Source organism: Pseudophryne corroboree, chromosome 3 (assembly GCF_028390025.1).
Source record: "Pseudophryne corroboree isolate aPseCor3 chromosome 3, aPseCor3.hap2, whole genome shotgun sequence".
Classification (NCBI taxonomy): Eukaryota; Metazoa; Chordata; class Amphibia; order Anura; family Myobatrachidae; genus Pseudophryne; species Pseudophryne corroboree.
This window is the reverse complement of record NC_086446.1, coordinates 315,554,940-315,582,258: the sequence shown is the minus strand read 5'-3', so window position 1 is coordinate 315,582,258 and position 27,319 is coordinate 315,554,940. Positions and strand designations below refer to the sequence as shown.

Sequence of the window (27,319 nt, the reverse complement as noted above, 5' to 3'; positions counted from 1 at the left end):
AAGTATTTCTTTTTTAATCCCCCCCTATTTTATGACGTCCAAAGTGCTGTTGCCATCTGCTGAGTGGAAAGGCCAATACTCACTGGCAGATCTGGGGAGAGATGTGTGCTGAGCGAACAGCTCAGCACACATCTCTCCCCCCGCTCAGCACAGTGCGATGTGTGCTAAGCGTGCGGGGGGGTGTGCTCATTTCACCCAGCGGGGCAGCGCATCGCTGTGAGGGGTACACACGGAGAGATCACTGCTTAAAATCTAAGCAATCTAGTCAGATTGCTTAGATTTTAAGCAGCGATCGCTCCGTGAGTACCCCCTGAATTGTACTGGAGTGGGCCTACTATCTTTTGAAACTGACATTGTTAGCTTACTGGTAGATAGGTTAGATATAACTTTAATATATTCTTCGATTTAAAATAGAGGACAATACAAAGTAAATAGCAAAATTTCTGTGGCCTTTTTAAGTTTAGCTTATCACTACTTCAATTCTTATAATTAAAGTTGTTCTGTCACATACAAACAGTGAAGGCAGCCATTTTGTTAGTTGAACAAATATTCATAACAATATAGCCTTTTCATGTAACTAGTATTCCATGAGAATAAGTTAATTTAGTGCCTTAGTGATGTCAATGGTTCAGTGCAAACTGATTTGCTGTAAAATGGTTAAACCATCCAAACCTGCCGAAGTGTAGGTGATAGTCCACTTTCAACTTCAATGATTGTTAGACTGTTGGCAGCCCTATAACATTTCTCCACACTTCTACAGTAAAGCCTCACTGCTTTCAGTTCATTATGTTTGACAGTAATTTAGTATATGTAAAAGATTTTAAGGGGATGGGAGGTGACTTCTCTAGATAAGAATGTGGAACCTACCTTTAGCCAAGCACTTGTCAAGTGTAATGATCGTAACAGAAGTCAGACAACCCCAAAAATGCAGAAATTATTTTAACATGTGGGTGGTGTGCCGTGCCAACATGTAATTATCCTTCATTTTGTAAAAAGGCGGGCTGCCAGTAAGGAAACCAAGTATAGGACCCACCCACTCTATATCATTCTCTTAGTATTGGGAAAGTATGGTAGCAGATTTTGGGAACCCACATGATATCTTGATGTGGTAATTGATGGTGCGTATACAGAATCTGTTGCTGTTGTTTTCTTATAGAGGCAATTTTACACAGTTAAAATAAAAAAGCTATTATGATAAAACACACAATTTGTTTTTCTCCAAATATATATTTGTAATATAATTATATTATATATATTTATATATATATATTCTTCGTTAACTCATATAGGATATATACACATTGCATAATAAATAATATTTAAAAAAAAATGATTGTGAATATAAAATTCGAACATTTGTATGAATGTGATGGAAAGCTTTGGACGGACTATCTGATGTTGGACGTGCTGTTGGCAAGGAGCAATGGATAAAGTTGAAACTTGGGTTCCCAGGCACGGCCTCTTCCTAATGGTCCCCTCCGCTATTGCTCGTCATTGTTTTAGAGATATTGGATAGAACTGTACGGTTTACTTAATCTGCGTTTTGGATATATGTTTTAGGCATCTAGTTTATGCCAACTGGTTTCAACCACACAAAAGTTGATTGCCCGCTGTCTGTTGGCTCTGTCCAGGTCCGATAACCTAAGACATAACAATAACGTGCTCCAGATAAATTGTCGAAGTATGTTGAATAAGTTGATGGCTAGTCGGCTCATCTGTAATCTTGGTCGCCATGGTAGATGTTTTTTTTGTTATGTCCATGTTGGTTTTCAAAACTTGTGTCTGTGGATAGCAGAGAAATATGGATGAAAAGTTACGACTGATAAAGTATTATACAACTTATTTACACAAGTTATTGACTGATCGGCAAGTCTTAAAAATGAGAATGCAGCTTATGAATTGAGTAGGAACATGAAGTGCTTCTGAAACCACAAAATAACTTTACCTTATAGGTGGTAGGCATATGATAAATCCTAACACAGGGTACAGTATCCCTGAACAGCACTGTTTTATTTTCTGTTTTTATTTATTTATTAATTGTAGAATTCATGTAACATGTAGAGTCCATACCTTAAAGGTCCATACACACGGTGAGATTTATCCATGCGATTTTGACTATATAGTCAAAATCGCAAGGAAAATGAGTGCAGATCACAAGGTGTTAGCCACCTTGCGATACCGATGTGATCCCGATGCACGGCCCTGCACGGATGGTATCGTAAGTCTAGATAGACTGTGCAGGCAAGTACATTTTGACTATCTAGTACTAAAGTATAGTCAAAATTGGAACTTACTCTAAATCCCACATAGCCAATATCACAGCCGGAATTCGACCGCAATTGCATATACCCCATAGTCCATATCGCATAGTCAAAATCAAAGAGAGACAAAATCTCACCGTGTTTATGCACCTTAAGGGAGGGGTATCCAATCGGGTGCGATGAAACGTCTAGAACGACAAATGGGAGTTTTGCATGATTTTTTCCTATGTTTAACTTTTTTTTCTTTTTTTTTACGGGGTATCCAATTAGATCTCCCATCAAAAAAAAAAAATTTTTGTCCTAAAACACACAGGTTCAGTGAAACCTGTATGTTTTCTGTGCCGCAGCCCTGAAAATCATGAAACTTAATGGGGATTTTGTTTTGCCTGCCTGAGGCAGGTGAAACAAAATCCGAGATAAGCCGCGGCGACCCCTTCCACTCAGTGCCACATGCCCGCCACAGTAGGAGCAGCAGGTAGGGCTCTGGGAGCCAGCACTCGGCCCTATGACCCAGCACTCGCCTCTTTCCCCTCCCTGGATGCCCCGGTCAGTCAGGGGTCATGTGACAGTGGAGAGGACCTGCAGTGCCGAGCTGGAGCTGATGGCAGTTGATGCCATGCTCGTGCCAGTTTTTACGGATAATAGGATAGCCCCGGGCGATAACATTCCCCGTGGTAATGTACCCCGGATAATTGGATATATGCCCTGTGTTTTTGGACGAAAACCTATTTTTTTACAGGAGATCTAATTGGATACCCTGTAAAAAAACATTATCGGGAAAAATCGCAAAAATAGAATCCCATTTTCTGCTCACGATGTTTCATCGCACCTACTGTAATTGGATACCCCCGTAAATAAATAACATTCACTTTGAACCATACTGATTTCTTAAGAGCTTATTTATGCCTAGTTGCTTTTTTGGACTTTTCTTACTTTAAAAAATGTAAGAAAAAAAGACCTTTAGGGGTATATGCAATTGCGGTCGAATTGGCGCAAATGTCGAAAAACGGGGCATTTTCGACACAAAAAAAAGATTCGACAATGCAATACAGTACTTTTCGACAAAAAACCTGCCGTTTCAGATTCGACTTTTTGCAATTCGACATTTACTCAAATTCGACATGTTTGCAATCGTAAAAATGCGGCTTTTCGACAAAAGTATATTCAATTGAAGAATGTCGATTCGACAACAGTGCTTTTCGACAGTCATTTCTCTGACGTCCTAGTGGATGCTGGGAACTCCGTAAGGACCATGGGGAATAGCGGCTCCGCAGGAGTCTGGGCACAACTAAAAGAAAGCTTTTAGACTACCTGGTGTGCACTGGCTCCTCCCACCATGACCCTCCTCCAAGCCTCAGTTAGATTTTTGTGCCCGGCCGAGCTGGATGCACACTAGGGGCTCTCCTGAGCTCTTAGAAAGAAAGTATAATTTAGGTTTTTTATTTTACAGTGAGACCTGCTGGCAACAAGCTCACTGCAACGAGGGACTAAGGGGAGAAGAAGCGAACCTACCTGCTTGCAGCTAGCTTGGGCTTCTTAGGCTACTGGACACCATTAGCTCCAGAGGGATCAACCGCATGGAACTGGCCTTGGTGTTCGGTCCCGGAGCCGCGCCGCCGTCCCCCTTACAGAGCCAGAAGCAAGAAGAAGTCCGGAAAATCGGCGGCATGAAGACTTCTGTCTTCACCAAGGTAGCGCACAGCACTGCAGCTGTACGCCATTGCTCCTCATACACACTTCACACTCCGGTCACTGAGGGTGCAGGGCGCTGGGGGGGGCGCCCTGAGCAGCAATAAAAACACCTTGGCTGGCAAAACAATCACAATATATAGCCCCAGAGGCTATATATGTGATAATTACCCCTGCCAGAATCCTTAAAAAAGCGGGAGAAAAGTCTGCGAAAAAGGGGCGGAGCTATCTCCCTCAACACACTGGCGCCATTTCTCCCTCACAGTTCCGCTGGAAGGAAGCTCCCTGGCTCTCCCCTGCAGTCTACACTACAGAAAAGGGTAAAAAAAAGAGGGGGGGCACTAAATTTAGGCGCAGTAAATATTATAGCAGCTATATGGGACATAATTCAGTTAGTCCCTGCATTATATAGCGCTCTGGTGTGTGCTGGCATACTCTCTCTCTGTCTCCCCAAAGGGCTTCTGTGGGGTCTTGTCCTCTGTTAGAGCATTCCCGGTGTGTGTCGGTACGGCTGTGTCGACATGTTTGATGAGGAAAATTATGTGGAGGCGGAGCAGATGCCTATAGAAGTGATGTCACCCCCTGCGGGGCAGACACCTGAGTGGATGGTTTTATGGAAGGAATTACGTGCAAGTGTCGACTCCTTACACAAAAAATTTGACGACATGCCAAATGCGGGACAGACGGCTCCTCAGCTCGTGCCTGCCCAGGTGTCTCAAAGGCCATCAGGGGCTCTAAAACGCCCGCTACCTCAGATGGCAGACGCAGATGTCGACACGGATACTGATACCAGTGTCGACGACGATGAGTCAAATCTAATGTCCACTAGGGCCATTCGTTGCATGATTGAGGCAATGAAGGAGGTATTACACATTTCGGATATAAACCCAGGTACCACTAAAAAGGGTATTATGTTTGGGGAGAAAAAAACTACCCGTAGTTTTTCCCCCATCTGAAGAATTAAAGGAAGTGTGTGAGGAAGCGTGGGCTTTCCCCGATAAAAGATTGGTAATCCCTAAAAAATTACTAATGGCGTTCCCTTTCCCGCCAGAGGATAGGGCACGTTGGGAAACACCTCCTAGGGTGGATAAAGCACTCACACGTTTGTCTAAAAAGGTGGCACTTCCGTCTCCGGATACGGCCGCCCTAAAGGAGCCTGCGGATAGAAAGCAGGAGGCGATCCTGAAGTCTGTATATACACACTCAGGCATTATACTTAGACCAGCTATTGCGTCAGCATGGATGTGCAGTGCTGCCGCTGCATGGTCAGATTCCCTGTCAGAAAATATTGACACCCTAGACAGGGACACTATTCTCCTAACCATAGAGCATATAAAAGACTCAGTCTTATACATGAGAGATGCACAGAGGGAGATCTGCCGGCTGGCATCTAAAATAAGTGCATTGTCCATTTCTGCTAGGAGAGGCTTATGGACTCGGCAGTGGACAGGGGATGCAGATTCCAAAAGGCACATGGAAGTTTTGCCTTATAAGGGTGAGGAGTTATTCGGGGATGGTCTCTCGGACCTAGTTTCCACAGCGACAGCTGGGAAGTCAGCATTTTTACCCCAGGTTCCCTCACAGCCTAAAAAAGCGCCGTTTTATCAAGTACAGTCCTTTCGGACCCAGAGAAACAGGCGAGGAAAAGGCGGGTCCTTTCTGTCCAGAGGCAGAGGTAGGGGAAAAAGGATGCAACAAACAGCAGGTTCCCAGGAGCAAAAGTCCTCCCCCGCTTCTTCCAAGTCCGCCGCATGACGGTGGGGCTCCACAGGCGGAGCCAGGTACGGTGGGGGGCCGCCTCAAAAATTTCAGCGATCAGTGGGCTCGCTCACAGGTGGATCCCTGGATCTTGCAAGTAGTATCTCAGGGGTACAGACTGGAATTCGAGGCGTCTCCCCCCCACCGTTTCCTCAAATCTGCCTTGCCAACAACTCCCTCAGGCAGGGAGGCTGTGCTAGAGGCAGTTCACAAGCTGTATTCCCAGCAGGTGATAGTCAAGGTGCCCCTACTTCAACAAGGACGGGGTTACTATTCCACACTGTTTGTGGTACCGAAACCGGACGGTTCGGTGAGACCCATTTTAAATTTGAAATCCTTGAACACATACATAAAAAAGTTCAAGTTCAAGATGTAATCGCTCAGGGCGGTTATTGCAAGCCTGGACGAGGGGGATTACATGGTATCCCTGGACATCAAGGATGCTTACCTGCATGTCCCCATTTATCATCCTCACCAGGAGTACCTCAGATTTGCGGTACAAAATTGCCATTACCAATTCCAGACACTGCCGTTTGGACTGTCCACGGCACCGAGGGTGTTTACCAAGGTAATGGCGGAAATGATGATACTCCTTCGAAAAAAGGGAGTTTTAATTATCCCGTACTTGGACGATCTCCTAATAAAGGCGAGATCCAGGGAGCAGTTGTTGGTAGGAGTAGCACTATCTCAGGAGGTGCTACACCAGCACGGTTGGATTCTGAATATTCCAAAGTCACAGCTGGTTCTGACGACACGTCTACTGTTCCTGGGAATGATTTTGGACACAGTCCAGAAAAAAGTGTTTCTCCCGGAGGAGAAAGCCAAGGAGCTGTCATCTCTAGTCAGAGACCTCCTGAAACCAAAACAGGTGTCGGTGCATCACTGCACGCGAGTCCTGGGAAAGATGGTGGCTTCTTACAATTCCTTTTGGCAGGTTCCATGCCACAATCTTTCAGTGGGACCTGTTGGACCAATGGTCCGGATCGCATCTTCAGATGCATCGGCTTATAACCCTGTCTCCAAGAACCAGGGTGTCTCTGCTGTGGTGGCTGCAGAGTGCTCATCTCCTAGAGGGCCGCAGATTCGGCATACGGGACTGGGTCCTGGTGACCACGGATGCCAGCCTTCGAGGCTGGGGGGCAGTCACACAGGGAAGAAACTTCCAAGGACTATGGTCGAGTCAGGAGACTTCCTTACACATAAATATTCTAGAACTAAGGGCCATTTACAATGCCCTAAGTCAGGCAAAACCCCTGCTTCTACACCAGCCGGTACTGATCCAGTCAGACAACATCACGGCGGTCGCCCATGTAAACCGACAGGGCGGCAGAAGAAGCAGGACGGCAATGGCAGAAGCCACAAGGATTCTCCGATGGGCGGAAAATCACGTGCTAGCACTGTCAGCAGTGTTCATTCCGGGAGTGGACAACTGGGAAGCAGACTTCCTCAGCAGGCACGACCTCCACCCGGGAGAGTGGGGACTTCATCCAGAAGTCTTCACACTGATTGTAAATCGTTGGGAACGGCCACAGGTGGACATGATGGTGTCCCGCCTAAACAAAAAACTGGAGAGATATTGCGCCAGGTCAAGGGACCCTCAGGCGATAGCGGTGGACGCTCTAGTGACACCGTGGGTGTACCAGTCAGTTTATGTGTTCCCTCCTCTGCCTCTCATACCAAAGGTATTGAGAATAATAAGAAAACGAGGAGTAAGGACAATACTCGTGGTTCCGGATTGGCCAAGAAGAGCTTGGTACCCGGAACTTCAAGAGATGATCTCAGAGGACCCATGGCCTCTGCCGCTCAGACAGGACCTGCTGCAGCAGGGGCCCTGTCTGTTCCAAGACTTACCGCGGCTGCGTTTGACGGCATGGCGGTTGAACGCCGGATCCTAAAGGAAAAGGGCATTCCGGAGGATGTCATTCCTACGCTGATTAAAGCCAGGAAAGATGTAACGGTAAAACATTATCACCGCATATGGCGGAAATATGTTGCTTGGTGTGAGGCCAATAAGGCCCCAACAGAGGAATTTCAGCTGGGTCGATTTCTGCACTTCCTACAGGCAGGAGTGACTATGGGCCTAAAATTAGGCTCCATTAAGGTACAGATATCGGCTCTGTCGATTTTCTTCCAAAAAGAACTAGCTTCACTACCTGAAGTTCAGACATTTGTAAAAGGAGTGCTGCATATTCAGCCCCCCTTTGTGCCTCCAGTGGCACCCTGGGATCTCAACGTGGTGTTGAATTTCCTAAAATCACATTGGTTTGAGCCACTAAAGACCGTGGATCTAAAATATCTCACGTGGAAAGTGGTCATGTTATTGGCCTCGGCTTCGGCCAGGCGTGTATCAGAATTGGCGGCATTGTCATTTAAAAGTCCTTATCTGTTTTTCCATATGGATAGGGCAGAATTGAGGACTCGTCCCCAGTTTCTCGCTAAGGTGGTATCTGCTTTTCACTTGAACCAACCTATTGTAGTGCCTGCGGCTACTAGCGACTTGGAGGATTCCAAGTTACTGGACGTAGTCAGGGCCTTGAAAATTTATGTTTCCAGGACGGCTGGAGTCAGGATAACTGACTCGCTATTTATCCTGTATGCACCCAACAAACTGGGTGCTCCTGCTTCTAAGCAGACTATTGCTCGCTGGATTTGTAGCACAATTCAGCTGGCGCATTCTGCGGCTGGACTGCCGCATCCTAAATCAGTAAAAGCCCATTCTACAAGGAAGGTGGGCTCATCTTGGGCGGCTGCCCGAGGGGTCTCTGCTTTACAACTTTGCCGAGCTGCTACTTGGTCAGGGGCAAACACGTTTGCAAAATTCTACAAATTTGATACCCTGGCTGAGGAGGACCTTGAGTTCTCTCATTCGGTGCTGCAGAGTCATCCGCACTCTCCCGCCCGTTTTGGGAGCTTTGGTATAATCCCCATGGTCCTTACGGAGTTCCCAGCATCCACTAGGACGTCAGAGAAAATAAGAATTTACTCACCGGTAATTCTATGTCTCGTAGTCCGTAGTGGATGCTGGGCGCCCGTCCCAAGTGCGGATTGTCTGCAATACTTGTACATAGTTGTTGTTCACAAAAGGGTTATTGTTATGAGCCATCTGTTGAGAGGCTCAATTAAATTTCATACTGTTAACTGGATATGGTATCACGAGTTATATGGTGTGGCTGGTATGAGTCTTACCCGGGATTCAAAATCCTTCCTTATTGTGTCAGCTCTTCCGGGCACAGTATCCTAACTGAGGCTTGGAGGAGGGTCATGGTGGGCGGAGCCAGTGCACACCAGGTAGTCTAAAAGCTTTCTTTTAGTTGTGCCCAGACTCCTGCGGAGCCGCTATTCCCCATGGTCCTTACGGAGTTCCCAGCATCCACTACGGACTACGAGAAATAGAATTACCGGTGAGTAAATTCTTATTTTCGTCAATTTCAGTCCGCCTCATTTTGCTGGCGGAATCTAATAAAAAAATGTAAAAACATGGTTTGTTTTTTTTTGGTTTTTTTATTGCTAATAGCATATCTATTTATATTAGAAGGGATTATGTACTTGGTTTGTCTATTATGAGCCACAAATATTATTTATATATTTTTTAAAAGAATATTTTTTTTTTTTACTGACTAAAATAATATGGGGAGATCAGAGCATGTTTTTCAGTGGGAAGGGGTGGCAATGGTTTAAAAATCGTGAAAAAAAATGTGTGGGGTCCCCCCTCCTAAGCATAACCAGCCTCTGGCTCTTTGAGCCGGTCCTGGTTGTAAAAATACAGGGGAAAAAATAACAGGGGATCCTCCGTATTTTCACAACCAGCACCGGGCTCTGCGTCCGGTCCTGGTGCAAAAAATACGGGGGACAAAAGACGTAGGGGTCCCCCGAATTTCTAACACCAGCACCGGGCTCCACTAGCTGGAGAGATAATGCCACAGCCGGGGGTCACTATTATACCGGTCCCTGCGGCCATGGCATTAAATCCCCAACTAGTCACCCCTGGCCGGGGTACCCTGGAGGAGTGGGGACCCCTTAAGTCAAGGGGTCTACCCCCCTCCAGCCACCCAAGGGCCAGGGGTGAAGCCCGAGGCTGTCTCTCCCCCCCCCCCCCATCCAAGGGCTGCGGATGGGAGGCTGATAGCCAAGTGACAAAATAAAGAGTATTGTTTTTTGTAGCAGAACTACAAGTCCCAGCAAGCCTCCCCGCAAGCTGGTACTTGGAGAACCACAAGTACCAGCAAGCGGGGGGAAATGGGCCCGCTGGTACCTGTAGTTCTACTGCACAAAAAATACCCAAATAAAAACTACACGCACACCGTGATAGTAAAACTTTATTACATACATGCACGCCGACACACGCATACCTATGTTCACACGCCGACTCGGTCCACTTCTCCAAGTAGAATCCACGGGGTACCTGAAAATAAAATTATACTCCCCAAAATCCAGTATAGATCTGTCCTCTTCTTTTTTGTAATCCACGTACTTGGCAAAAAAATAAAATGCAAAAGCTGGACCACGCACTGAAAGGTGTCCCATGTTTACACATGGGACCCCTTTCCCCGAATGCCGGGACCCCCCGTGACTCCTGTCACAGAGGGTCCCTTCAGCCAATCAGGGAGCGCCACATCGTGGCACACTCCTGATTGGCTGTGCGCGTCTGAGCTGTCAGACGGCGCATAGCACTATGTCGCTCCATTATCTTCAATGGTGGGAACTTTGCGGTCAGCGGTTGACCGCGAGTAACCTCACCGCTGACCGCAAAGTTCCCACGATTGAAGATAATGGAGCGGCATAGTGCTATGCGCCGTCTGACAGCTCAGACGCGCACAGCCAATCAGGAGAGTGCCACGACGTGGCGCTCCCTGGTTGGCTGAAGGGACCCTCTGTGACAGGAGTCACGGGGGTTTCAGCAGTCTGAGAAAGGGGTCCCATGTGTAAACATGGGACCCCTTTCAGTGCGTGGTCATAGTAACATAGTATCTAAGGTTGAAAAAAGACAATTGTCCATCGGGTTCAACCTATTTGTGGTCTCCTATGCACGATTATTTTGTATAAAATTTTGACTGAAGTTGCTGACTGCCGTTCCGATTAACCCCTCTTTTTTATAATAACCATAGTGCGTGACTATGCCCCGTAACCCTGGATATCCTTATCCATTAGGAATTTATCTAACCCATTCTTAAAGGTGTTGACTGAGTTGGCCATTACAACTCCCTCAGGCAGGGAATTCCAAACACGTATCGTCCTTACCGTAAAAAAACCTTTACGCCGTATTGTGTGGAATCTCCTCTCCTCTAACCTGAGCGAGTGTCCACGAGTTCTGTGTTGATCTAACCAAAAACAGGTCCTGCGCAAGATCTGTATATTGTCCCCTTATATATTTGTAAATGTTGATCATGTCCCCTCTTAATCTCCTCTTTTCCAGTGTAAACATGCCTAGTCTTGCAAGCCTTTCCTCGTATTCCAGAGTCTCCATACCCTTAATTAGTTTGGTCGCCCGCCTTTGAACCTTTTCTAGATCCAGGATATCCTTTTTGTAGTAAGGTGCCCAGAATTGTACACAGTATTCAAGGTGTGGCCTCACAAGTGATTTATATAACGGGAGTATAATACTCTCGTCCCTAGCATCAAATTCCCCGTTTTATGCATGCTAATATCTTATTAGCCTTCTTTGCTGTAGTCCTACTTTGGGTACTACTGCTTAGTTTGCTATCTATGAGGACACCTAAGTCCTTTTCCAGTACAGAATCCCCTAATTTTACCCCATTTAGTAGGTAGGTGTTATTTTTGTTCTTGTTACCACAGTGCATAACCTTACACTTGTAAGTCTGTATTGAAGCGCATTCTCCATTTCGCTGCCCAAGCTTCTAATTTAACTAAGTCATTCTGAAGCGACTCAGCATCCCTCTCCGCATTTATAACTTTACACAATTTGGTATCATCTGCAAAAATTGACACCATGCTCTCTAGACCATTAGGTTAGGTCGTTAATGAAAATATTGAACAATAGCGGTCCTAATACTGAGCCTTGCGACACACCACTTAGCACTTCAGTCCAAGTTGAAAAAGATCCATTAACCACAACGCGCTGCTCCCTATTATCTAACCAGTTTTTGCGTTTGCCTTTTGCGTTTTATTTTTTTGCCAAGTACGTGGATTACAAAAAAGAAGAGGACAGATCTATACTGGATTTTGGTGAGTATAATTTTATTTTCAGATACCCCGTGGATTCTAGTTGGAGAAGTGGACCGAGTCGGCGTGTGAACATAGGTAAGTATGTGTGTGTCGGCGTGCATGTATGTAATAAAGTTTTTATTTGGGTATTTTTTTTGCAGTAGAACTACAGGTACCAGCGGGCCCGTTTCTCCCCCCCGCATGCTGGTACTTGTGGTTCTCCAATTACCAGCTTGCGGTCGAGGCTTGCTGGGACCTGTAGTTCTGCTACAAAAAACAATATTCTTTATTTTTGTCACTTGGCTATCAGCCCCCCATCCGCAGCCCTTGGATGGGGGGGACAGCCTCGGGCTTCACCCCTGGCCCTTGGGTGGCTGGAGGGGGGGGACCCCTTGATTTAAGGGGTCCCCACTCCTCCAGGGTACCCCGGCCAGGGGTGACTAGTTGGGGATTTAATGCCACGGCCGCAGGGACCGATATAAAAGTGTCCCCCGGCTGTGGCATTATCTCTCTGACTAGTGGAGCCCGGTGCTGGTGTTAAAAATACGGGGGACCCCTACGTTTTTTGTCTCCCGTATTTTTTGGCACCAGGACCGGACGCAGAGCCCGGTGCTGGTTGTGAAAATACGGGGGATCCCCTGTCATTTCTTTCCCCGTATTTTTACAACCAGGACCGGCTCAAAGAGCCCGAGGCTGGTTATGATTAGGAGGGGGGACCCCACGCATTTTTTTTCACAATTTTTTACACAGTTTTGTGACGGCCATGAAGTCGAATCCAGGACGCACACTATCGTCAATTGGTCCGTTTTTCGACAGCGGGACTGTCGAATCCGTTTTTTTATTGAATATGTCGAATTCGGGTCCCGGCGGGAGGGTGTCTGACTGTCGAATTGTGTTGAATTTAAAAACGGTCGAATTCCAATTGCATATACCTTAATATGGGACAACAGTGTAAACCACTCTCACCATAGTGTTATAAAATGTAAAAGCCACCTCTAAATTATTAGAAAGCACAACATATCTGATATGCATCAAATGAATGCCAAAAGTACAGTGCACTATATTTGTTACAAATTCCCATCACTACTGCCCCCCCCCACTCACCCCCCCCCCCCCCCCCACATGTACATTCTCATAATATAAAAGGCTATTCATGCCTCTCATCTTATGCAGAGTGTGATTGCTATATGATCACAGAACTCTGACTCTTAGGCGTACATTTAGTAAATCTTCTAAAAGACATGTGGCAGTGTCGCCCATAGCAACCAATCAGATTCTGTCTATCATTTCCTGGAATGCATTCGAGAAATGACCGCTAGAATCTGATTGGTTGCTATGGGCAACATCTCCACTGTTTTGCAAACTTTAGTAAATCTACCTCTTAGTATCTTTATAACGTACAGCTCAGTGCACTTTACACTCTATATAAACCTGTATAGTACTAGCATTATAAAGGGGTTGGGTATGCATGACCACCGGTCAGCATACCTCCGCCGGTATCCCGGCAGTGGAATGCCGGCGGGGGGGGCGAGCATAAGGTTCTATTCCCACTCTATGGGTGTCGTGGACACCCACGAGTGGGAATAGTCCCTGTTAGTAGGCATGCTAACAGTCGATATTTTCAGGCAGCGGTATGTAGGGGGAGGTTTTGTGACCGGCGGTCACATAACTACATCCCTTATAAAGTGCATGGTGGTAATTTAAAGCAAAGGAAATTTGGTTTAATATCATGAATTTGTGTTTCCTATTTATGTAGTTATCAGTGACCTACTAAAGTAGATTTGTGGTGTTTAAATGCAAATGACAACACTAATGTAAAACAAGTGCATCCCTAATGTAACACATTAGAATACAACAAGCATTCAGTGAGCACTGTATAACTATATGGGCTATATAGGCTATGTGCCTTTATCAAGTACTTGAGTCGACTATTGTTGCTCTACCTGTTGACCATATGGCGTCGACCTAAATACTATAGATCTTCTATACCACATCCATCTCCATAGGGTGCAAGCAGAATCTGCCTTTAGCACTTAGCCGCCGGGACCCGTTCTGGCTTCTTCCGCATCTAATTGGGTCACCCCCTAAGTGCTCTGAGGATGTGCCGTGGGCATGCATACAGAATTACAGAATATTCAGAGGTGAGAATATGCAGGTGATCCATCTGATTTCAGAAGGATCTCTTGGACCAGGTAAAGGGCTGGTGCTGATAGTGCTCATGGTTACATTCATAAGCAGATTAATATTAATTACTATTAATACAGGTGGAGTGCCGCTTTAACTTCCGAGCACGTAATTCTGACGCCTTGCCTGCAACTATGAATCAGAATTTTTAAAGCATTCTGTGACACGGATTATGTTGTGATTATATTGTGAGAAATTTACAGTCTTACCGTATGTTGTAATGGGTTCTGGTTACGATCCCGACGGCCGGGATCCCGCCTGTCAAAATGCTGACACCGGAATTCCGACACGTAACAATCCCGGCGTCGAAATTCCGAATGGTATCACAATACCCAGATGCTGGTATTTTAAAGGCAGAGTGCACTTGTGAATGAAGTATCTGGCTTTAGGGAAGCATATAGATACAATATGTTGGGTATCCGGTCTCTAGGTTGACCACTATTGGTCGACATGGTTACTAGGTCGACATGAGTTTTTCACAATTTCATTTTTTTAACTTTTTCATGCTTTACGATCCATGTAGACTACAATTGAGAATGGTAACCTGTGCCGAGTACATCGGTAGAGGAGCGAGGCACCTTGCCCGAAGCATGGCGAGCCATGCGAGGGGACTTGGTGCACTAATTACACCAATTTTTCCCAAAAAAAACTCATGTCGACCTTTTGTCATGTAAACCTTGTTCATGTGACCTATTTCAGGTGTCGACTTACTGTTGACCAATAATGGTCGACATAGATACTGTCGACCCTATGATCCGTACCCGATATGTTGTTAGGCGCTGCTGTATTACTGCTTGTAGCCTTTCATACATAAGATGCTACAATTGAAGGAAAAATCACCAGTGAAGGCAACACATGCAGTTTGTTATCAGGAACTTCCTGCAGCTGAGCAGTGATTACCATGCAGAACAACCTTCTACATCAATGAGATTTGACCCTTATAGATTACATAGACATTTATAGGTATATTATTGTCTAATATGTATTCTAATAGTATTAAGTAAGACGCTATAAAGACCGTTTGCCTAAGTTGGAAGTGCTGATAGTAAAAAGATACATTTTGAAAAACAATGCTCTTTCTCACTTGCTTAGATCTGTGTTCAAATGGTGATACAGGTTGAGTATCCCATATCCAAATATTCCGAAATACGGAATATTCCGAAATACGGACTTTTTTGAGTGAGAGTGAGATAGTGAAACCTTTGTTTTTTGATGGCTCCATGTACACAAACTTTGTTTAATACACAAAGTTATTAAAAATATTGTATTGAATGACCTTCAGGCTGTGTGTATAAGGTGTATATGAAACATAAGTGAATGTAGACACACTTTGTTTAATGCACAAAGTTATAAAAAAATATTGGCTAAAATGACCTTCAGGCTGTGTGTATAAGGTGTATATATACCATAAATGCATTCTGTGCTTAGATTTAGGTCCCATCACCATGATATCTCATTATGTTAGGCAATTATTCCAAAATACGGAAAAATCCCATATCCAAAATACCTCTGGTCCCAAGCATTTTGGATAAGGGAGACTCAACCTGTATTATATAAATTGGCCCAACACTGCTCCTAACAAATGTATCTATAGCAATCTAACTGGTGGTACCTGTGTCACTTGCAGGTGTGGACATCATAAATCCGCACACATTCCTGGCAGCTCACATAGCAGCACCAGTGGAAGATGCAGTGACATTTCTCCTTGCGTTTTTCTGTTCGGGTGTTGTGGCCCCGTCCGCAGCAGAGCAGATCACAGCCATCTATTCCATGAGAAGTCACATTGCAAGTACGACCCCGAGTTCCAAAGGAGCCAGTCTCTGGGTTGGGTTCACAGAAGTTCGGGGAATTCTCATAGTACACTAGATCCCTTTCGGTGGGAGGTTTGAAAAGTGAATATTTTGCCCTGAGGGTCTCCACCCAACCTCTAGACTCTCGATGTTTCTCCACGGACATTTCAGAGGCACTGTCGTACTTATCCTTTAGATGGTCACCAATAGCTCGGAAGTCAGGTTGGGACCACCAGCAAGTTTTTACCTCACAGCTTCCAGACAGACCATGGCACTTACATTTCAGGTGCATGTGATCTAGGATGGTCTAGGAGGAAAAGAGAGATTAGTGTGTGAGTGGACAGTCACTACATGAAAGGCATATCAGGTCATGTCTTAATTTTACAGCAACCCTAACCATCTATTTCAGCTTTCCTGTCAGTAACAGAGGACACAAATCTAGGAGTCTGGAAGGCATGATATCTAAAATAGAAGTTTCCGGCACCTACATTTTTGGTGCTGTTTGTGCGGCTTTCAGTAGTTACTTATAAGCTGCTTATAAGATAAAACTGGCTATAGAGCCCTACTTCCCAAAACCTACAACACTTTGTGTAGTAGTTTCACCTTCTATATGGAACTGTAATACAATCTTCTGTGTATCCAGTTGTCTTTTGCTTTCTGTCTAGTTTATATCAAATTTCTGTCCGAATTACACATTTTGGATTTCTGTGTTTCACTGACTGCCATTCAGTTTTTACTTGAGTAGTTTATCTTCATCATATCTTTTATTTATCTTTCTTATTTATTTTGCTTTTTTGTTGGTTTTGTTTAGCTAAATTTTGTGTGTTTTCATGTTTTATTGTTGTGTTGTTGTTTCTCTGGCATTGTGTAGCAGTGTAGCTATTTTACAAAGTTCGGTTTCTTAGACCATTCCCACTTTTGTTTGCTCACCGCCCTTCCTGCTTCGTTGTTGTGCCTATTCATGGCTGATCTGGCATCTGGACGATTCTCTCTGGCGTCTGCAAATTCTCTGGACACCAGGACCCCAAAGTCCGCATCTTCACTGCAGCCTCCCCACTTCCATCCCTCTCCTGATGAACCTTTGTGGTGGGAGTCACAACCACAGATGGTGGAGCTGCCTTCTGCACAGGAGCGGGTCACGGCAAAGGCCACTCCGGCTGAAGCAATGGCGTGAACAAAGGCTGACTCCCGTGTGGCTGGAGGAAACAAAGAATAGTGGTGTCACAAACCTATCCATAGTGATACACGTTCACAGAGCCAAACAATAATATGTTGTGAAACACAGCATGAAAGAGTCACAACATTGTGGTAAACGGATACTTTATAGAGCATACAGAATGAGATGTGTATATTGCTCTGTCACAAACCATTCTCTAGTGAAATTATTCCACCTCCCTGTAAGATGTTTGCAAGGCAAAAACTAACATTAGATGCACAAAAACAATGAACACACGCACTCCAGGTAGCTGTGATTTGTTAGATTGCAAGCTTCTGGGATAAGAGAGAGTCGTGCAGCAAAAAAAGAGCAGGATAGCACAGTGCAGATCTGTAAATGGTGGAGAGAAGGGATTAAGCCCCTTATTAAAAAGTTCTCCCTCCTTTTCCCAGTTCGGCCAGTTACCTGCTGAGACACTCAATCCCCTTTTGTGTGCTGGTGTCACAGTGTATTAGAGATATAATGATGGACGTCTCTGGGACCCGTGTGTGACCAGACTGCCATTTCCCTGCTGGTTCGTAGCAACAAGCAACTGTGTGCAGACTGTACACTGTCCCCTGCTTGTGGAGACCCCTCTCTGTCTGGGGGGAGAGCAGTGAAAGGGCGTGTGAATAGTCCTGGGGTCCTGCTGGGCCCAGAGCCCCTCTCAGCCTCACAGTGGGGAGGAGGCTTAAATTCCTTTCATCCTGCACTAAGCTCATTTCACTCATTCACTCAGTGTTACTGAGCCGGCAGCCTGTGTGAGAGCAAAACCTGCAGAGTCTGTCATCTCTGGGAACCTGCTCATCTCTTTTGCCTGTTTTCCTGTCACTATTCTCCGCATCCCTTTCTCTCTCTGGAGATAGATCAGATAGATCGCGAACATGGAATTCTAGAATCTGTATTCTCCTTATAAGAGTATGGTTAAAATACTATGCAATGCACAAATGGACATTAATCAGACTACAGATAAAATATAAGGACATTTATTATGGGAATGACCAGTCCTGCAGTCTTAGTGACGACAGAGACAAAGCAAGGGCAGCTCATGAGGTATGATGTTAAGAGGGGCAGCAAAAAGTCCAAGACATCCCCCTCCATTATGTTTTAAAGCAAGTTCAAGTCATGCAGTAATGAAACAAGCGCAGGTTTGCTGTTTGTACCACTGGTTATGAAAAAGCTGCCGTTATTTAAAGACCTTGGGCCGGATGTAATGATGCCCGAGTTCGGCGGCCGACGGAATGCCGGCGGAGCTCTGACTTTTTTTTTTTTTTCTAAAGCGGCAATCACTTGCAAGGCAAAACCATGCCTTGTAAGTGATTCCCCCTTTAAAAAAGGTCCAAGTTTGGCCGGCTTACCGCACGGCCACCGAACTCGAGCATTATTACATCCGATCTCATTTTACTCTTAACCCCTTAGACACCAAGTGTTTTCTCACCCCTGTGCTGAGCCTATTTTGGCAGTTATTGCGTTGGTTACATTCAAACATTAATATTGGTATTTTATTAACCTTTGGGTTTGGTTTTTTGTTTTAAGACTTGGAATTTTCATAAAAATCCTTGAATAGGTTTATAGCTCCTCACATGGCAAATAATATCTACCTAAAGTGAGTAGAAAAGTGTGTTTTTCTTTTTTTTTACTTTTGTTTATTGAAAGAATTGTAAGAAAGTGAACTTAAAGCAAATCTGTGTGCGTGTGTGTGTGTGTGTATGTATATATATATATATATATATATATATATACACACATAGATAGATAGATATAAATATATATAAAGCACTACAAATAAACTTTTTGGATCTTGCTTCAGCGTTAATCAGCTTTACCAAAACATTGAAAAGCAGCATTCTACATCTACTATAGGTTTGCATTATAAAATGTATACTTAAAACTGATGGTGCATTCTGGGTACTTCATTTTTTGGGTGTTAGCTTTCACCATCTTAAACTAAAGATGGATAATACAGTATTTTAAAAATGCTCCTGGTCTTTTTCTGGTTGGAATAGGCGAATCAAGGATTTTCAACATGTTGGATTTTCCCTGGTACTCTGACCCAGGCGTCGCAGAACAGGGAGTTGCCCTTATACAGTACCTGCCAGGGTCTCCTCACTGCCATCACTCTGCACTGGCATTAGGAGTCCATACTGCTGTTCCTGTATTTGGTTGTAAATTCTGTTCTACCATTAATAATACTATTGTTTTAAATGCTTTCACACCAATAATGTATTATTAGTCTAGATATTATTAGTATACTGCAGTTCATGGTATTTGAATTATGACTATACTTTGGTTATACAAACTGTTAATTTGCCTAACATTACCATATATTGGCTCTAGCACACAGGGTTGTACCTTTGTCCAGCACTGGTCCAAATATGGCAAGGCTGTCATGTATAGTGGTACAGTTCCATCTCCGGCCCCTGAACTGATGTTGACATTCTTGGATCCCCAGCTTCACCCCTTCTGCCACACTCGGCATAATTTCAATGTAATTCCTGCAGAATCGCATTTGTTTAGGTACCAGTCCAGGTATGGATCCGCAGAGAATTGGCTGTGAACCAATTGAACTGTACTGCTGCCCCAGTGCCAAGGACCTGTAGGTGGGAAAGCAAATGACAAGTCACCTTTTACATTTTTCTCTCTGCAGGAGTACTGAATAGCTCACCCTTCAAGTTTAGCCACATAGTAATGCCTCAGCCTTTTTTCCTGATGTGCGTATTTTAACTTTGGGTCAATTGCTACCAAACATTTGCCTAGTTTGTAGACTACCGTAATAAACATAATGGGTGCGATTAGTCAGTCCTGAACACAACAGATAAATTAGCGTCCAAAGCGTACGCATAAAATGTGTGGTTCAAAAATTGTGCATTTACATGTTCTGAAATATGTGCAACACTGCACCGTGCATTCAATGTGCTATAATTGTTTTCCATTCTCATCAGACAAGATAATTTCATATTTTGTATATACAGAACTAATTTAGTCAGAACAAATATAAAAAATGTTTTATAAAATGTTCATTCTATAACGTGACTTTTAATCATGAGTATTGTTACATCGCAACTACTTTTTACAGGTTCAGGTAAGAGGAGTGTTTAGTGGAAAGAAATAATGTAGTTAGAAAGTTGTATACAGGCAGCACAGTGCCACAGTGGTTAGCATTGCTGCATCACAGTGATGGGGTCTTGGGTTCAATACCAACCATGGCCCTATTGACGTGGCATTCATATGTTCCTCCCGTGTTTGTGTGGGTTTCACACTAGTAGGTTAATTGGTTTGTGATTGGAATTGACGTGAATGATTAAATATTCTCTGTAAAAATGTTGTATAATCTGTAAGCAATGTGGGGGTTATTCAGGTTTGTTGGCAAAAAAAAACCTAATGGGCAAAACTGTGTTGCACTGCAGGTGGGGCAGATGTAACGAGCATAGAGATTTATATTTGCATAGGTTATTTTGTTTCTGTGCATAATAAATACTGGCTGCTATAGTTTTACACTGCAATTTAGATTTTAGTTTGAACACACCCCACTCAAATCTAATCTCTCCGCACGTGTTGCATCTGCCCCACCTGCAGTGCCACATGGTTTTGCCCATTAGTGTGCTTTTTTGGTTTACTAACAAACCTGAATAAGGCCCTATATTTGAAGAGAAAAATAAAAAGTGTAGCTTTATAGAGTATGTAGTAGATAGCTCATCTGTCCTGCTATGTAATGCCTTCTATGTGTGGCTGTATGTGATGGACCGTTGCGTTCGAAATGCACAGTATTCATCACCATACTTGTTAAATATTTACTATTGCACTGTGCAATCTGAACTGTTCACAAAGTCCCCTCCAATAAGTATCTCAGTAATATTTGCGACCTGTTATCCAATAGAAATAACCGTTAGTAAACCATGTAAAAGCACCAGGTGTAATGTACACGTGATCCCCTGTCTTCTCTGCTAAATGCAATGATAACAATTTGCAGCATCTGTGGATTTACTGAAATAAATGAAGAATCTACTAAAAGTCTGGGGTTATTGGCACAGGTTATTTCTGGAGGAAATAAGTGAAATCACAAGAGTCCAGGAAAGGTTCCATCTTGCTCTACTTTAAAAGGGTTCCAGTCCATAGAGAAAGGTATCTGACTGACAAGGAAGTAATCAACCAGAATGATTTTCTGTTTGGCACAGAACGTCCCAATGCGAGTGCCTCTGGATGGTCACACAGGATACTTAAGGTATGAATTATTTTCAATTAATGGATACAAGCACTAATCTGGTAACAGATACATTGGCATTGAACATATGATAGACATCACATTTTAGCTATCATACATAAAAGGACAGACATAGGTAGACATATTATAAAGCTGAACAATGAAATCCAAAGCTGAACCTCAGATGAGAGATGTTACAGCCCCCTGACAGAACATGGAATATGCTGGCACTATATAAGTAAATAATCCGAAGTGTAATAAGTACACGTGGTCAGTGTGCGCTGTTACACAGCAGCTCAGTCCTCATGCAGTGACTATTAGAGGAGTGCAGGCATACTGATGGCAGGGAGCCTAAGCAGCATGTCAGGCTGGGAGACTCCTTAGATCAAGTTTGATATAAATTATTTCTGGTTGCCCTGCCTGCTGTAACCGTCATATAGCTCCTGTAAATATCTAATAATTCTGGAGTAATATGGAGAATGTCACTCTCCCTCACTCATCTGACAAGTGTTAGTAAAAGATTTAAAATCACTCTTGCTAAATGGTGCCTTGCTATTGTCACCACACAACTTTACGCTTGACTCAGTCCAGCCTCCAACGCAGTTTGTCCCCTCCACCTCTACAAGCAATACTTCACACTCTTGTAATGATGTTCCAGCAGGAACCATCTTTAGCCATATTTTGTGTTTCCCCAACCCCTCTCTGTAGCCCAAACTGGACATGCATTAGTGATCCTCCTGTCCTGTTCCTCGGGGAGACCTTATTACAAAGGGTTTAAGACCCCAATATCCTCAGTGAATCCCACCCAGACAAAGCTCACCAAACAATAATGCTCATCCTACAGCCTAATCCCCAAACAATAAAAGGGATTAGGATACCCCGGATATTACCTATTGGTAACCCATCCCACCTCATCCAGCTTGGTACCAGGGTAATCCTTCTCGGGTGGCTAAGGTCCATCCTGGACCACTGAGCAGTTATGCCTTGTATATTGGGGAGAATGCACAGCTTAAACATAGACTCCATGACTACATAATCTACATGGAAAGCACTTATTAAAAGCAATGAAACAGTGACAATGACTGCAATGCTAGGAGTGCAATCTCCTGGTGATCAGTAACAAAGCATAAATAGATGAATAGTTCACTGGATATAGTGTGTGCAAGATCCTGTAAATGTAATTCATACACACCATACAAAAATATCCCATATGATAAACTGTACCTCCTCAGTAAGGATAGTAGAAGTAACCAATGCAATCTGACCCAGATTTATCAAGCCTTGGAGAGTGATAAATTGCATGGTAATAAAGTACTAACCAGTCAGCTCCCAACTGACATTTTTTAAACGCATCCTGTAATATGACAGTTAGGAGCTGGTTGGTACTTTATCACCGTGCAATTTATCACTCTCCAAGGCTCGATAAATCTGGGCTTCTGTGACTTAATGGTAGGGCATAGGTTACGTTCTGAAAACGTTATAACTATCTGTAGGACAGATTGGGTAATGATATCACTACCGACCATATAGGGGCGTATTCATTTAGTGCCGGTTCTTTTGTTCAGGCAAAAAACTGCACTTTTCGCTGTTTATAGGTCGAATTTACATTCGACCTATTCAATGCCCGTGAGGTTTTTTTGACTGGTTGAAAAAAACGGCACAGGCGATAACCACGTGTTTTGGCAAATTCGTGGGTCTTTTCACCCGTTTTTGGGTCCATTTTCGCCCATGCCGATTCATCCATGGAAAAAAAAAACCTGAAAAGGCATGGGCGAAAAGTGACTAAAAAATGGGTGAAAACGCCTGCAATTGATTACACTGATGTCGAATTAGTGCCGTTTTTTCGGATAGCCGAAGAAAACGGCACTAAATGAATATGCCCCATATACTGATATATAGGGGCGTATTCATTTAGTGACGTTTTCTTTGGCTAGCCAAAAAACGGCACTAATTCGACATTAGAGCATTCAATTGCAGGCGTTTTTGCCCATTTTGGAGTCACTTTTCGCCCATGCCTTTTCGGGGTTTTTTGTGGACGAATTGGCATGGGTGAAAATGGACCAAAAAACGTGCGAAGAAACACCTGCAAATTCGCCAAAACACGTGGATCGGCGGCGAATTGGCCAATCAACGTGGTTTTCATCCAGTCGAAAAAATGGCACGTCCATTGAATAGGTTGAATGTAAATTCAACCTATAAACAACCGGAAAGTGACGTTTTTCGCCTGGACAAAAGAACCGGCACTAAATGAATACGCCCCATAATCATCTTTCAACTTTGTCATAAGTAATGCAATAGTCTGCAGCTATTGGGATCTTTTATCCAGGGAGTTAAAAAAAAAAAAAAAAAAAAAATCAGAAAAAAAGTCCATTATTAGTGATAATGTCACACGCTCCAACATGATCATCAAGTTCCATCTGTAGTCACTGCGCCGAGCTACTGTATATAAGACAGTCTTTGTTACCTGATGAGCAGGGTCATTTTAAATGTATATTATAAGCATAGTGTGCACAATTATAGATTAATCCTTATCTAGAAAACTCGGAAGGGGGGTACACACTGAGCGATAATCTAAGCAATCTGACTAGATTGCTTAGATTTTCAGCAAGATCGCTCCGTGTGTAGCCCTAACAGCGATAGCGATGCGCAGCCCGGCGCATCGCTATCGCTGGTGCTAGATTGGCCTGCATGCAGGCCATAAGACCCAGTCCCACATATTCCAGATAATCAATCCCATACACGTAGATAATATTGTGTGTTTACAGTACTGCTGATACAGTTTGTCTGCAGTGATCATTGGTGTACAGACCTGCCAACTGCTACTCATCTGGCCCCAAAGTCTCAGCATCTGATTGTCCCTCTTTTCATTCTCTTATATGGATTCCCAACACTGTCTTTTCCATCTTATGTCTGTAAGTTCAATTAAAATGTATGCAGCATACTTATATATGTGATTGTGTGAGTTAATGCCTTGTGTATCTTCCTCTGTATTGTAATGTAAAAGTGTAAGCATGACATCACTCCTACCTAGAGCACAATAAACCGTATCCTGATGCTGATACGGAGAGCACTGTAACTGCAGATGTGCCACTGTTATTGCCCTGTTCCTATTTTGTTAGTGACCCCTTCCTCTGTACTTTTTATGTCCGGTTAGATTCGCAGGACCTTGAATTGCCCCAGTTGTTGCACCTTATACATTTCCAATATGTTTTGTAGACTGTGTTTCAAGATTGGACTTGTGGTTTTAAGGAAAACTGTATATGTCCTGTATATTGGTTGACATGTCCCACTGTCTATGCCTCACGTTTGTCAGCTTACTGCGCATATTATTGTAGTTGTCCTTTCCTGCAGGGTTTTAATGCTCGTCATAGTCTGACATAATCTCCAGCCTAATGTCTCATACACAAAACAAAACTTTATACGTAGTGTTACACTGCATTATAATGCACTATGATGTACTTCATATGAGCACTCCTACAAGACGCCATTGTATTTTAGACTGCATTCTTTTTTCCAAATGCTGTAGGCGATGTCACTGTTGGAGCAAAGCAAACGCTTGTCAGAAAGTATATGTGTACAGAATCTTTGCTAACAATATCTTTTGGACTATCTGCGTAAAAAAACTTATAGTAGCCTATAAAAGCATGTGTTAAATGCTTAACATAAACTCCCATGTGTACAAGGCCTAATATATCTCTAAACAAGTGATTTTCTTATTACATTCAGTTACACAGGGACCATTTTACATTTGTTACAATAAATAACAAACAGGGTTTAAAATTCATTACCACCAAACTATCTTGATCATCAAACCATAATGTAAAGACACTCCTTGAAACAGCACTTGAAGTAGATAGTAACACAAGGCAATTATAAATCACAAACTGTCCTGCATCATCATGTGCTGCAATACTATACTGGTTTCAATCATTGAAATCTGGTTTATCTTTTCATTTGAATGTATACGTCCTGAGTGGGCTTAGTACAGATATTCCTCCTCGCAATCTATGCTACAAATAACTACTTATTAGCAATATCTGGCCAATTCATTTAAAGTTTGCAGAGTTCACATCCCTTGTCCGGTGGAAAATAGTGAAAATAGTTGTATGATTCTGTTCTCAACATCATTCTATCACAACTACTTTTATTTATATATATATATATATATATATATATATATAATATTTTCTGCAATACCTGTTCCAACAAAATTAGGCACATGGACGAATACTGACAGATAAGTAAGCAGGAAAATATAAAAAATATATATCTTCTTTGTCAATGTAGGTGACAGAACAACCCTGCTTTCATTAAGAAGTACTCTATAAAATATCCCAGAAAAATTCTATTATATGAATTGACATAATTACTATACGTTCAAGACCTATAGGCATGATGCTGATTCCTTGCTGTAAGCAGTTTTGTTTGTTTTATCATTGCTGCCTCACAGTGCTGGAGTCATGCGAGACTCTGACCTGGGCTCTGTCTGTGCAGAGTTTGTATGTTCTCCTTGTGACTGTGTTTCCCCAGATGTACCAGTTTTCCTTCAAGCCTCAAAACATGCTGATAAATTAATTGGCCGTGTGTGTTATAGAATTTAGACTGGCAAGGGACTGATGCAAATACATATTCTTTCTAATGCGCTGCATAACATGGCACCTTTATACAAGTAATAATAACAATTATAATTCAAGGAATTGGCTGCGCCTCACCATACCCTCACTATTATACAGTACTACACATGGTTAGACAGCTGTAGCCTGTAGCTGTCCTCCCTCCACACAAGGAAATGAAACACAACCCCTGACTAAACGGGAATTAATAAATTAGAAAGAAAATGTATTTAGGGCATAACAAACTGAGCAAGATTTCCCCAGTGATAATTTGTTATAATCATAACTGCGTGTAAACAGGTCTAACACTGTGTAGTGCATGTTTACGTTTCATTAAATGCCAGTTACCAGGGATTTCATACTTTGATATTTTGGCAATCACGTATGGATTACAGGTGGCTAGTAATCACACAGATAAATGTGCATGTAGTAACACCCAAATGCTTTCTTCTTCTCTCTTTATTTTTTTTAAGAATAAGAGAAACTTTACTGCTGTTTACAAATATTATACAAAAATAGTTATTTTATCCAACAGAAAAAGATAATTCACGTATAGATTTATAATTTATGATTCAAGTATAGATTTGCAAAACGATAACCACATCAGTCAAAACTAAATAGCATGGTTACCCAGTATAGTGGGTACCAACCTATAGGTTACGATACATGGCAAAAAAATACAATAAATGCATTATATTAATATTTTTAGTTAATACAAATAAGTAGTTTCAAACAAAGCTATAGATGTCTGTGAATTGCAATATACATCCTGAGCCTACTTACGACAAGTCTTTTAGATAGTAAAAAAATATAGAATTACACATGTATAAATCTAAAATTGCCTTCAATTCCACAATGCGGACATGCATAGTATCAGCCAACTTCCTGCAAATCCTTCCAATTACATATAGTTTTATGCAAATGTAAAGAATAGTGTGCAGTTGGCATTCTGTTATAGACTACGGCCTTTGAACTAAAACATATGTTTTTATGCTAAGTGGTATATGCAGAAAAGTACAGCAGACATGTTACAGGGAGTCTTGAAATCTTTTTAAACTTGTAGCTAAGATAACGCACATCCAATTAATCTTATCTAATTACATTCACAGCCACTGTATAAAATATTTTACCATTTAGGTATACATGTGATGTGCGCCCTAAAAAGAAAGAAAGAGAAAAAAAAAAAGCAAATTGTAGTAGACAATGATCTCTTACCACCAAATGGGGTAACCTGCCAGAACGGGGGCAGCTGAAAAGAACCAAAGAAATCGCAAGATATTGAGCCTGTCCATAGGGGGAGAGTAGTAGGTGTTGGGGGAGTCAGGAGACCTTGGTGGGAAAGTGAGGAGCATCCCATGAGAAGCTGGGTTTTTCCTTTTGCTGAATGCCTGTTTGGGGGACTGAAGGTGTTGGGCATTTTATACTCTGCTTGCTGATCATGACAAGGAGAGAAAAGCTAGATGTCA

At 43.0% G+C, this 27,319-nt stretch overlaps 1 protein-coding gene across 1 annotated transcript; it reads right to left on the bottom strand.

The window, feature by feature from the left end:
- Positions 1–1,278: 1,278 nt before the first annotated feature.
- On the bottom strand, positions 1,279–27,267 carry WNT3 (Wnt family member 3). The gene is made up of 5 exons (XM_063963512.1): positions 27,069–27,267; positions 19,392–19,633; positions 16,775–17,040; positions 15,667–16,151; positions 1,279–1,782 (listed from the first exon to the last, which is right to left on the bottom strand). The coding sequence occupies exons 1-4, from the start codon at positions 27,203–27,205 to the stop codon at positions 15,672–15,674; spliced, it is 1,125 nt and encodes a 374-aa protein (XP_063819582.1). The 5' UTR covers positions 27,206–27,267; the 3' UTR covers positions 1,279–1,782; positions 15,667–15,671.
- Positions 27,268–27,319: the final 52 nt, after the last annotated feature.